Source organism: Mobula hypostoma, chromosome 4 (genome assembly GCF_963921235.1).
Source record: "Mobula hypostoma chromosome 4, sMobHyp1.1, whole genome shotgun sequence".
Taxonomy (NCBI): Eukaryota; Metazoa; Chordata; class Chondrichthyes; order Myliobatiformes; family Myliobatidae; genus Mobula; species Mobula hypostoma.
This window is the reverse complement of record NC_086100.1, coordinates 142355269-142368671: the sequence shown is the minus strand read 5'-3', so window position 1 is coordinate 142368671 and position 13403 is coordinate 142355269. Positions and strand designations below refer to the sequence as shown.

At 43.5% G+C, this 13403-nt stretch overlaps 1 protein-coding gene across 4 annotated transcripts in view; it reads right to left on the bottom strand.

Annotated features, from left to right (window-relative positions):
* pcdh10a (protocadherin 10a) overlaps nt 1–11899 on the bottom strand; it is a 75064-nt gene extending 63165 nt beyond the window's left edge. For all 4 annotated transcript variants that reach the window (XM_063046661.1, XM_063046659.1, XM_063046658.1 and 1 more), the window contains exons 1-3: nt 8923–11899; nt 8081–8139; nt 7854–7960 (exon numbers count right to left, since the gene is read on the bottom strand). In XM_063046661.1, the coding sequence (XP_062902731.1) occupies nt 7854–7960; nt 8081–8139; nt 8923–11403 (2647 nt within the window). In that variant the 5' untranslated portion in view covers nt 11404–11899. The remainder of the gene's footprint in view (nt 1–7853; nt 7961–8080; nt 8140–8922) is intronic.
* Nucleotides 11900–13403: the final 1504 nt, after the last annotated feature.

The window sequence follows — 13403 nt, the reverse complement described above, 5'->3', positions numbered from 1 at the left end:
TATACAAATTAAATCAATTAGCCACACTCTTCAGTTCTGTTTGATACAGAAGCAGATGCTACTGATGTCTGCATTGTTAATGCATGCTCTAATGACCGATAATTGTCTATGTAGATACACAAGTTTTCTTACATCCAGTTGGAATCTAATGGGTCTGAAATAGAGGATGATTGACAATGACATTATGATTCATTCATTCATTTTTTTCTGGATGTGAGTATCACTGGCGAGGCCAACCTTTATTGCTCTTCCTGACTGACCTTGAGAAAGTGGTAGCAAGCTCCCTTCTGAACTACTATAATTCCTTTGTTTTAAATACCTTTCTTGTAATTGGCCGGCACAGTAGTGTAGTGGTTAGCACAACACTTTACAGTACCAGTGACATGAGTTCAATTCCCGCCACTGCCTGTTAGAAGTTTACACGTTCTCCCCGTGACCGCGTGAGTTTTCTCCAGGTGCTCTGGTTTCCTCCCACAGTCCAAAGATGTACCGGTTGGTAGGTTAATTTGGCATTATAAATTGTTCTGTGATTAGGCTAGGATCAAATTGGGGCCCTGCTTGAAGGGCGAGAGGGGACTTCTCCACGATGTATTTCAATAAATAAACTTACTGTCTACATGTACTTAATTTTTTTGTATTCTTAATGTTATGCTGTACTTTGTTACTGTTTTTACCCTGCACTACCTCAATTCACTGCTGTAAATTTCAGAGGTCAAATTAAATTTATTATCAAAGTACATACATGTCACCAAATACAACCCTGAGATTAATTTTTTGTAGGCATACTCAGTAAATCCATATAATTGTAACTACAGCAGAATCAATGAAAGACCACACCACCTTGGGCGTACAAAAGCCAACAAGCTGTACAAATACAATAAATAAATAATAACAACAAATAAATATCAAGAACATGAGATGAAGAGTCTTGAAAGTGAATTAATTGATTATGGGAATATTTCAGTAATGGGACAATTAAGGTTGAGTGAAGCTGGTTCGAGAGCCTTATGGTTGAGGGATAGTAACTGTTGCTGAACCTGGTGGTGTGAGTCCTGGTGCTGGAATATACTGATCAGTGTAGAGGGTATGCAAGACATGTCTTTATATTACTTCAGTGCATGTGACAATGATATATCTTATTATTACTTTTAATTTACCAGCTCTTTTTTTTAAAAAAAGAGCTTTCATAATACTGTCAACGAGGGAGCTCCTGGATATAGACCTAGCAACAAAGGAGGAAAGGCAATATAGTGTATTAGCAAATCAGGAGAGTGTGACTTGGATTGAACTTGAAGTGATTTTCCAATGTACTTGCTACCTTTATTGGTTTAGGAGATTCTATCAAAGTAACATAAGCAAGTACTATTTTGTAGATGGTGCATACTGCAGTCGTTAGGTAAAGTGACTGCCGACATGAAACTTTATGGTGGTGGAAGGAGAGCCAATCACATGATCTGGTTTACCTGGAATGGTGGTGACTTTTTTCAGGGGAGAGGAAGGATATGGAGTAAATGAAGAACGTTCCTAACACTCCTGACGTGTCTGTCTTTTGAGTGCCATGAGGTGAGTCAATCAGCCAGCCTCTGACCTGTCCCTGCTGAATAAGGCTGGTTCAGTTAAGTAGACGATGACTTACTACTACCCGTGGTCTACGTCACTTGAAAAATAAAGCAAAAGCTGAAAGAGCAATTGTCCCTTTTCATTTCTGTATGTCACATGTGTACATCAACCCCATGTCCATTCACTTGGCACATTTTAATTTGAAAAACATTCTGTGGCCAGTTTATTAGTTATACCTGTAGACCTGCTTGTTAATGCAAATATCTAAACAGCCAATCATCTGGTGGCAATTCAATGCATAAAAGCATGCAGACATGGTCAAGGGTTTCAGTTGTTGTTCAGGCCAAACATCAGAAATGGGAAGAAATGTGATCTAAGTGACAATGAATGTGGAATGATTGCCAGTGCCAGACAGGATGCCTTGAGTATCTCAGAAACTGCCAGTCTCCTGGGATTTTCACACACTAGTCTCTAGAGTTTACAGGTAATGGTGCAAAAAACAGAAGAGCATCCCTTGAGTGGCAATTCTGTGGGTGAAAATGTCTCGATAATGTGAGAGGTCTGAGGAGAATGGATAGACTGGTTCAAGCTGACAGAAAGGTGTCAGTAACTCAAATAACTATGCATTACTACAGTAGTGTGCGAAAGAGCAACTCTAAAAGCACATGTCAGACGTTGAAGTGGATGGACTACAGCAGGAGACCAGGAATTTACACTCAGATTACTTCATTAGGCGCTGAGTGTATCTGTGTTGAGATGACAATCTAATTTATATTGGCAGAAAACATGAAAGGAAAGGCCATGAAGCAACCAAGTTATACCAAATTGACAAACAATGCTTTCAAATGCCTTTCTTGCCAAATGGCCTAGCACTAATGCATTTGTTGATGGAGAGAGGAACTGGATGAGTGACAATAAAGACACTCAGAGAAGTTCTGAAGTGAGAAACCAGGTATGCAAAATAAGAGAATTATCACACCATTTGCAAAGCAGCCATAGGGATAAACCAGACCGCAACACCACGAGGCCCAACTTCTCTCATTTTACCAGCGTAGCACTAGTTCACAATCTCTGGGAGCTACAAGTTTGAGGCTATAGATAGTTAAACTGATGAGACGAGGAAAGGAAGCAACGGCTGCTATCATGGATTCATCTCAAAATGACTTTTTATATATGTTAAATTAAAGAAGCTCGTGTGATGCAAATGTAATGCTTCGATCTCATCCCTAAATCAGTAATTGCTATGCAGAAGCCTGAAAGCAAATTACTGATCAGTGGACTGTTGCAAACTGCGTACGTGAACTGGAAACCAGATCGTCAGCCGCGAATCCTTTAACGGGAAATGAAAAGACCTGTGACGTACAGTCTTGGCGGGGACTAGAGAAGCTCCATTCATTTGATTTTGTTTCAGAACTAGTCAAATAATAAAGTAAATCGACATTGGGCTGGTATTTAAAATGGAATTGCTCAGGCATGATGACATTTAGTAAAACTGTTCCAAGTTGACTTATGTTTACCCTGCAAAAAGCCTACTGCTAGTCAGTTGCTGAAGCACAGCCTTTTCGCAATCCAGGCCTCTTCACAGCAGTTTGTAAAAGCTGACAAATGCCTACTGACTTCTAAAATAAACAAACACCATTTTCTGTTCTGTGGCAGTGGATGGGGGAGCATTGGGGGAAGGGTGGATTTTGGAGTCCGCTCAGCTACTTGTGGCTATGTCTCTGAATAGCTTTGAAAGAAGTGCATTCTCTTCAGTTGCCTGGTTCTGCAAACTATTCATTTTTTTAAAAAAATCAACCTCTGTACAATAGGCCGTGTATGTTTTCATGCCCACACTCCTTTAGAAATGTTATTTTAATCAATACTTTTCCATCCCCATATATTGATTAGCAGGTGAAATCTTATTTCCAGGTTGGTTGACTGTGCTTCATGTACAATTTTAAAACTGTTCTTATTCTCCAGAACAAGCCGTGATATCACTCATTTATTTTACCTCCATTTTACAGTTAACATGGGAGCTCCAGTTTGATACTAATATATTTAGTATTATCATTAATAATCACGGGTTTAGTTCATATTATCAAAGCTGAATGGTTTTGAAAGAATCCAGTGCTCTGGATCTTAAGAACCCTTTGAATATGCTGGAAAACATAAGGAAAGATGACTGTTCAGTCTGGAGAGCTTTAATGCACCTAACCTTCCTTCCAGGGATCCAGAATTCAAGGTTTCTCTTTCACTGCACTTAATGTTTCCCCCCCCCCCACCTCCCCGACCCCCCACCCCCACTACCACCTTCTATTTCATTCAGGGAATGTACAAAAGAAATACGAGTACCATTCTATATCTCAATTGTATTTCCACATATTGTATACAATGCAAACATTGTTATGATCCATGTATTAAAAGAATACATACTCATTTAGAATATAAATTTTAAGGACTGCCATACCAAACTATTTGTAAGAGTTTTTTAATGACACAAATATATAATCCTTCCTCTTAATCTCCAAATTAATTTTGTGAAGCTCCAAATATTCCTGGGTCTCTGTACCTCCCTCGGCAACTGGATCCTTGACTTCCTCACCAGGAGACCACAGTCAATGTGGATTGGAAATAACATCTCCCCCTCACTGACAATCAACTCTGGTGCATCTCAAGGATGCGTGCTTAGCCCACTGCTCTACTCTCTCTACACCCATGACTGTGTGGCTAGGCACAGTTCAAACACAATCTACTTATTTGCTGATGGCAACTATTGTTGGTAGAATTTCAGGTGGTGATGAGGTGTACAAGAGTGAGATAAATCAGCTGATTGAGTGATGCCCCAACAGCAACCTGAGTAAGACCAAGGAATTGATTGTGCTGTTCAGGAAGGGGAAGTTATTGAGGGATCAGCAGTCCGAGGGTGAGCATTTTCAAGTTCCTAGGTGACAACATCTCTTAAGGTCTAACTTGGGTCAAACATATTGATGTAACTACAAAGAAGACAGCAGTGGCTATATTTCATTAGGAGCTTAAGAAGACTTGGCATATCATCAAAGACTCTCACAAATTTCTACCAGAAATTGGAGAGCATTCTAACTATTGCATTACCATCTGGTATGGAGTGGTCATTACACAGGATCATAACAAGCTGCAAAAAATTGTAAACTCAGCCAGCTACAACATGGGCACTAGCTTCCCCGGCATTGAGGACACCTTCAAAATTCGATGCCTCAAGAAGGTGGCATACACGATTAAGGATGTCCATCACTCAGGACATGCCCGTTTCTCCTTGCTAACATCAAGGAGGTGGCATAGGAGATGAAAGACAATCAACATTTCAGGAGCAGCTTCTTCCCCTCTGATTTCTGAATGGGCAATGAACCCACGAAAACTACCTCGCTATTTTTGCTCTTACTTTTCACTACTTAATTTATTTTTCATGTATAAAGTTTATTGCAATTTATAGTTTTAATTTATTATGCAATTTATAGCTTTAAATTATTATGTATTGCATGGCATAGGCCAATGATAGTAAACCTGATTGTAATTCTGATTCTGAATCCAAGACTTTTATTCATGACATATATGAAACATTTCTACCCGTTTAGCTCCCTTTCCCATCCTGAAGGACAAGCACATGACCATTCTTTAGAATGGACTGATTGATTTACTCCAGGATTTCCCAAATGAAACATTTTTTTGTACTTTGCCACTAAAATGGTAAGAAAAACATGAAACTTACTCTTTTTTAAATGCCTTTCAATCTGCTGGATATATCTAGATCTGCGGGTCAATGCTTTCAACGCATCAAATGTGACTTCACTCACTCTGAGTACCATTGGCTGCACTAAACAAGAACAATTCTATCCTTTGTCGGTCAGAAGACAGAAAATGGAATTAAGAGAAATGAAGGGGCAAGTTAGGGGTAGTACGAATAGGGAATAGGCATTTTCAATTTTGCCACCCACAGTCTGTGCCAATCCCAGTACCTGCAATTATACTTTCCCTTATTTGACCTTAAGCGTTTTCTAAGCATAGATATATAAATACTAAAGAACTAGTTCAACCGGTAGCTGGGATTTGGCAAACAAAACTATCACTTCACAGCACTGGTTGAATGTTGAATCTGGGGATTTATCAGTTTCCACTTCAGACATTTTGTACATGGCCTACTTCTGTTAAAAGTACTGCTGGAACCTGCACCGTCTTTGTCTTCTCAGTTCTTGCATCCATCCACACTAAACTTTCCCTTGCCGAAGGTTTGGCTAAGGTTTTTAAAGATACTACACTCTAGAATCATTGTTTTAAATGAGTAATTTCTTGGCCCTCAAAGTTGTCAAAAATGCAGACACCAGAAAACCGAAATAAAATTAAAAAAAACAATTTGGAGTGCTGGGAAAAAAGATTCCGATATTTTCCGTGTTTACCTCAGTACAACTCAAGTCGTTGACAAATACGTTTACACTTTTCTTTTTTTATATGTTTACCCGGCGACCGTTTGCATAGAACTCGAACCAATCTCCTTCAGTGGATAGTTTGATACCAAAATTGAATCAAATCAGTTGACAATTTAGGAGTTTGTTATCTCGTGTTTCTGTGTATTCTCAAGATAACAGTACATAGATTAGTCAAGATGAAATTATGGTATTTCTATTAGACAGTTGCAATAACACCAGCAGAAGTGTGCATTCCACCCCCCCCCCCACCACCAAGCATTCGCGTTGCATGAGGTGGAAACCCTTGTACCGATATATTTAATTATCTAAAAGCTGCTGGGAAATATATTGGCACTTGTTATCGGAGAATTACCCTCATTGCAAGCAAGCAAGCTAAATCGTACCGGAGTACCCGACTGTAACACTTCCGAGTACTATTTACATCGTCTGAGTGATTTGTATATCTGCTCGAATTCTTCAGCTTTACTCTGAACGTGTTGTTTCAACAGTTAAACAGGTAAACCATTGAAACAAGTAGATTTCGAATCGTGGTCCTCAACTATCTCCTCCCAAAATAAAACAATTCTCTCTATTCCCCTAATCCGGTTACAGACAAATTTGATCCGATTTCCAGAAACACTAGTCACTTACAGTATTTCAAAGTATTGCGATTCTTAAGAAAATACTAGGTTTAAATTCAGTCGTTGGCGATAACTGGCATACGATTCACTCACCATAATACATAATATTATACCTCAATTTTTTCTTGCTACCGGTTTTACCGACTAGATGACATTTTGCCGTTGAGTGTTATGCTAACCGTAAAATTGATATTTCCATACTGAAAAGAGTTTGGAGATTGTAAAGCTTTGCATTACTGCCATCTTCTGAGGTATCGGTGTATTAAATAACCTCCATTTTGTAAGAACAGAATAATGTACAAAACGAGTATTCCCACTAAAAACCAAAACTATTCAATCCACAGAGTTTGTCAAATTTTCAGTCGGTTGGTGGTGGTGGTGGTGGTGAGGGGGCGGGTGAAGTAGAGCAAAGAAGATTTAAACCCCTCAGCAATAGCTGAGTTGAACATCTGACGAAGCTCAGTTTCGCATACACATAGATGCACCGACACTGCTACTATCATTAATGTTCTCCAAATTCCAACACGTCCAGAAGCGCAGAATGATGGACACCAATGCCACTGCTGGAGGACCAATCTAAGATCGCACATTCATTAACAACAAGATAAATAAAGGAGCCATTGAGAGACTGCTAGTACCAAACGTGTTTTCCATAATGAACAGTTAGTGCTCGGGTCGGATGAAACCAATCCAAGATCGGAAAGGAGAGGGGGAAATTAAACTTTCTTCAAGGGCAGCTTGGACACAAGATACATTACAAAGGAAGAGGGTTCAACGCAATGCGATGTGCAATAAATAACGTCACGCCCCTTGTTCCATCTAGCTCAATAGTGCATCACACAATTCGTTCAAAGTCCATGACTCAACAATAATTTGCATGAAACGCACACCATGAGGTGAAATTCAAGCCCCCGAGTTAACTGCACAGTATTCTTAATGCAATCCAAGCACATGTGCTTTCTCTGCTGACACGTCCGCTCATTCACGCCTCTGAGCAGTTCGGCGAATTAGAGAGACACCCAACATCGACAAAAGGAACGTGATTTAAATATTTAAATGTTTTTTTTTAAAAAGCTTGCTACTTAAACAAAACACTAAACCCAGGGCGTCCATATAGTATTATATTTTCTATTAAGTATGCAAAAGCATGCATTACTTCTACTTTTCGCCATCCTCTCAACGACAGCAAGGGCGGCGAACGAATTGGAAATTCAAAGTTTAGCACACTTACCAGAGTTGTGAGCTCGGTTAGTAGCATCGTGGTCACTGTCGCCCTGTTCACTGTCACCGTGACCACTGTCCTTCGAGCTCACGATATCCGCTTCTTGGAAAGCAGAACTAAAAACATAACAGCAAAGAAGGACGCCTTATTAATATCTCATCGAAACCACCAATAAATGAATGCTTTCTTGATAATAGTGAAATCTGGCGAAAGCTTTGGTTTAGTGCGTTCCTTACCTGTTAACTCGACGGGGTCTGTCCACAAGAAAACTAAGTTCGGTTCGCTGGTGTTTGGTCTGAAGGTAAAAAACATCAAGTCAGTAATCACTACCAAACAAGCAGAAACCTGTATCAGTTTATAGGCTCACATTAGGAAGGAATCAGACCAGAGTTTTAGTTAAAGGTGTCACAATGATTCAAAAATTTAATTACATTGGACCTCGTAAAGACTATATAGTTTAAGAGCTGAAATTAGTTCTATGCTCCAATTGGTGAAGAATCAGGACTGAAAAACATTCAAGCACGAGATTTTTTTGTTTAAAACTTTAGAACAGTATTTTAGATTTTTTTTAATGCTTTGATTTTTTGAGGTGCGTTATCTTCATTTAGCACAGTAAATCTGAAAGGACTTAGTATCCAGCGCTCTCAAGAATGGACAGTGATATAAGCAAACTCTTTCAGTACTCAAATAGCTAGACACTCAACACTCTAAAGAACTAGACTTTCATTCCCCCTTTCTGTAGATGTAACAAATATATCATTCACGTAAAGACCACTCATTCCATTTTTTTTAATCTGTGCCAGAAGTCACAGATTACGTAGTGAAATGACAGTAGTCAAGTGCTGCCATTTGGCTGCATTTACAACATTTCACATTATGACGCCCGTTCCTGCTCTTAAGAGTAACGCATCTGAAAATAAACCCCAAACCGCTAGGAGCTGAGAAAGGCCAGCCAGCAGGGCTGGATTTATAATGTGTGGGAGTAAAGACAGTTGAGGAGAGGGGAATGTGTGAGATGGACAAAATTAGAGGAAACAATTGACAATGTAGATCCGAAGAGGTGCAGTTGATATCTTACCTCATTTGATAATATACTCCCATTGGAAATGATGTCAGGCTGCTGGTCAGTGTACCCTGCAATAATGGCCCCGCAGGAGTTGTGTTCAGCGTCCGTACTCCTGACTGGGCTGCATGGTTTCAAGAACATGAGATCAGTTTTGGCCGATTCTGGGGTCAGGCAAACTTGGTAACAGTAATTCTGACTGTGATGTCCAAAGCCCCCTTCCTCCACCGACACTTGAGCTGCGTTAGGGTTGGTGGTCTGCACCAGCATGATGTCCGATTTGCTCAGCTTCTTCTTTCTGTTTCTCGCCTGCCTGCAGCAGGAGCAGCACTCGCTGGCCAGGCAGCTGTAGATGTTCACCTTTTTGTCCTTCTGGCACCGGATTGCCAGCACGATCATGGCCAGGAGGAAGACGAAAGACACGGAGCCAAGGGCGATAATCAAGATCAGGGTCAGATCCAGAGAGTTCTCCTTCGGCGTGCCAGCTCGGTTGCCCCGTTCTCCTTGGCGATCCACCGGGCTGTCCACTGCCATCACCAGGATAGTGGCGGTGGCTGACAGTGGCGGTTGTCCATGATCCCTAACTTCGATCACCAGCTCGTACGGGGCACTGGGGGCTTTTTTGGTGGTGGACAGCCTCCTGGCCGTCTTGAGCTCTCCACTCCTCCAATCCATTCTGAAGAGACCCAACTCGTTGCCCTTGGCAATATAATAGGTGAGTCGAGCATTGTCGCCGTCGTCCGCGTCCACTGCCACTAGCCTGGCTACCAGGTATCCCGGTTCAGCTGAGCGAGGCACCATCTCGCGGGCACTGCCGTTCCTGGACACGGGTGATACAATGGATGGCGCATTGTCGTTCTGGTCCACAATGATGATGTTAATGGTGGTATTACTGCTCAGCGGAGGGTTCCCCGCGTCTCTGGCCTGCACCGTGAAACTAAACTCTTTGAGCTGCTCGTAATCGAAAGAGCGCAAGGCGTACAGATAGCCATTCTCGGAGTTTATGGAAACGTACGTAAAAACTGACATACCCTGTATATCGCACTCTAATATGGAGTAAGAGATGTAAGCGTTCTGCCCCACATCGGGATCCACGGCTGTCACCGCGTAGATGTAAGCGCCGGGAACGTTATTCTCGGTGACATACACGTCGTAAGAAGACTGAGAGAAACGGGGAGCATTGTCGTTCTCGTCCGCCACTTGGACCTTGATGGACTTGCTGGAGGCCAGAGGAGGAGAGCCTCTGTCCTTCGCCATGATGGTGATAGTGTAAGAGTCCGTGACTTCTCGGTCCAGCGGCCCGTCCGTCACGATGGTGTAGTAATTCTTGAAGGAGGGCTTCAACTTGAAAGGCACCTGTCCCAAGATCTCGCATTGGAGCTGCCCGTTGTCTCCCGAGTCACGGTCGGTGACGCTCAGCAGAGCGACCACGGTGCCCGGGATTGCGCTCTCGTTTACTGAGTTAGAAACGGTGCTGAAACTGATCTCGGGCGCGTTGTCGTTCACGTCGGTAACTTTCACCAGCACTTTGCAGTGAGCCGGCACCGCGTTGGGCCCCAGATCCTTCGCCTGAACGTACAGCTGATAGAGGTTGCTCTCCTCGTAATCGATGACCCCTTTCACCTCGATCCAGCCCGTCCGAGGCTCGATGCTGAACAGCTCCTTCACCCTGGGGGAGACGTGGTTGCTGAACGAGTACACCACCTCGCCGTTTTTGCCTTCATCGCGGTCGGTAGCATTGAGCTGAATAACCAGGGTACCGACGGGCGCATTCTCCGGTAAGCTCACCGTGTAAACCGACTGCTCGAAGACGGGTACGTTGTCGTTCGAGTCCAACACCCTGATGCTGAGCAGCGCGGTGCCGGTGCGCTGGGGCAAACCCCCGTCCACTGCCGTCAGCACATACCGATGGAGGGCTTGCTGTTCCCGGTCCAGGTTTTTCTCTAGCACCAGCTCGGCGAACTTGTTGCCGTCTCCTTGCGTCTGCACGTCGAGATAAAAGTAACTATTGGGGGTGATCTCGTAGGTGCGGAGTGAGTTGCTGCCAACGTCCGGATCGAACGCGCTCTCCAGCGGCAGCCGAGTACCGGCACCGGCGCTCTCCGAAATCTCCACCGTAATGTCTGCCTCGGGGAAACTCGGCGGGTTGTCGTTAATATCCACGACCTCGATCTCCACGCGAAAAAGTTCCAACGGATTCTCCAGGAAAACCTCAAGGTGCAACAGACAAGTAGGGCTCTGCTTACAGATCTGCTCGCGGTCGATCTTCTCGTTGACGAACAGTACCCCGTTTTCCAGGTTCACCTCCAGGTGCGGAGATCTGGAACTAGGCACCGTCTGAAACCTGCGGGCGGCCAGCTTCGTCACGTCCAATCCCAAATCCTCGGCAATATTCCCCACGAACGTGCCATGTTCCTGCTCCTCGGGAACCGAGTAGCGGATCTGACAAGCAACGCGCTCGATCAAAATGCAAACCAAAACGAATAGGAAGGTCATCTCCACAATCCAAACCGACCGACGCCCCTTCTAGATTGGGTGGTGGTATTTCCTTTTTTTAAAGAGAAAAAAATATTACTAATTATTGACTTCACGCTCCCTCCTGCTTTGATTTTTCCATCACATCTCTCCGCAAATGCCAGTTACGTGAAGCAGACTCATCGCATACGAATCTTGAACTTCTGCTTTCTAATGAGTGAAATGGTCGTTTGATCTTCCACTATTCAGTAGTGGCCTGGAAGAAGAGAATCCCGCGGGCATAGGTTTAACATCAAACCCTTTGACACAGCGGCCGGTCATATCCTCAGTGTAAACACGGCAACTGAGTCTGGAGTTTATCATCAGACACTTTCTGGAGTTCCGCTCCCTAGTCCGAACTTCACTGAGTATTTGTATATCTCTTTCTCTCTTTTTTTTTGGTCCTTTCTGCTTTGCTGCCTGCCGCTGTTAGATTTTCCCCGCTCCCCGCGGCTGCGGTCCCTGGATCCTGTACTGTTCCCTCTACTGACAGATTGCAGCTCTCTGGGCTCAGCGCTCTGCTTTTGCGTAGCGCCCACTTCCCGCCAACCAATGGTCATTCCCGACAGCCAGCGCAACGCTCTGACTGGCTGGCAGCGGGGCACCTAGCTATCGTGCGTCAGTCCTCTTTAAACCAATCAGCGGCAGAGCGGGCGGGCCGGTTTCATTCTCCAACCCGTGCAAATAACGTTCCAATCTTTGGACTTGCTCAGAGTTCGTGGGATGCACTCGCACAGGTGCCTACAATAATCAGATCACAACAACCCACATACCACCAAAGGGATAGTCCTGCTACTCCGGATTTACTCCCTTCTGGACTAATCGCACTTGATTTTATTGTTTTCCAAAACATTGTTTTATTTTAATTGCAGAGTGGACAGAGTTTCTGTACACACCCAGTTCAGCACTATATATGTAATGAAAACAAATCATAAACCTATCTATTTAATCACCAACTTACTTTGTCCGGAAGGTTTAGACCTTGCTTTCTATCAAAAACAAATCCCGCACGGCTGGCACGGAATAGCTAGTCAATAGTCGCGGGACGATGTTTAGTACAACGCTATGCCAACCATTTACACAATTTGGCGTTCTTTTTTTTTTGCTTGGATCCGCGGTACCTCCCCAGTCGGAGCGGCACGTCCTGGTCAGGGTTCTGTGACACGTGCCGCATGTTGTGGGGGGCGTCGCTGACAGGCGGTCGCTGTGGAGCTGACTGATTGTGTTGGTGCGAGCGGGGAGTTCGTGATATTACAGCAGAGGTTGTATATAATGATCTGGGCGTTGCTCGCTGTTTACTCATTGGGGATGTATGCGAGCGTTTGAGAGTGGGAGAAGGGAATTTGCTAGTGGTCTGTGGTGAATATTGTCCCATTTTGGTCAATTTTTTCAACCCTGTCTAGCGTGTCGCCTATTTAATAATTCGGTACATGTTTGATGTAGGGGATGGTTTAACACTGATATTGAAAATCCATTCGGTAAAAATCAAAGGTGGGACAGTCCTAAGACATTTTCCATCTCACCACTCGCACCCCGGTTTGTATCAAATTTATATCCCGCACCATTTGACAGGGCAATTTTTTTTAAGTATGAGCAAGTATCAATAAACAAAAAATTCTTCGAAATGCAATGCGGATTCGAATAAGTATTCCAAAATTGCGCGCGGTGTTGGGATGTGTGTGTCGCCGCAGTCTGAATAAAAAGCTTCAAGTCGATCCCGATGTCAGCAGAATAGTCATTAGCCATCTCTGGAGGTAACGCGAGGGGTAAATACCAGCAAGGGAGAGCGTGGCTCCTCTCTGAGAGTACCCGGGTAGCGCATGACGCGCAGTAAATAATAGCGTCGACGGATATCTGGAACGAAAATTAAGTGGAAAACATAATTCGCGATTTTCACAGAATTTGCATTTGTGTTATATTTGCAGAAGATAAAGAGCCCTTTTTGCGGCTTTTCAATCTCATGACCAACAGTGGCGATTGCG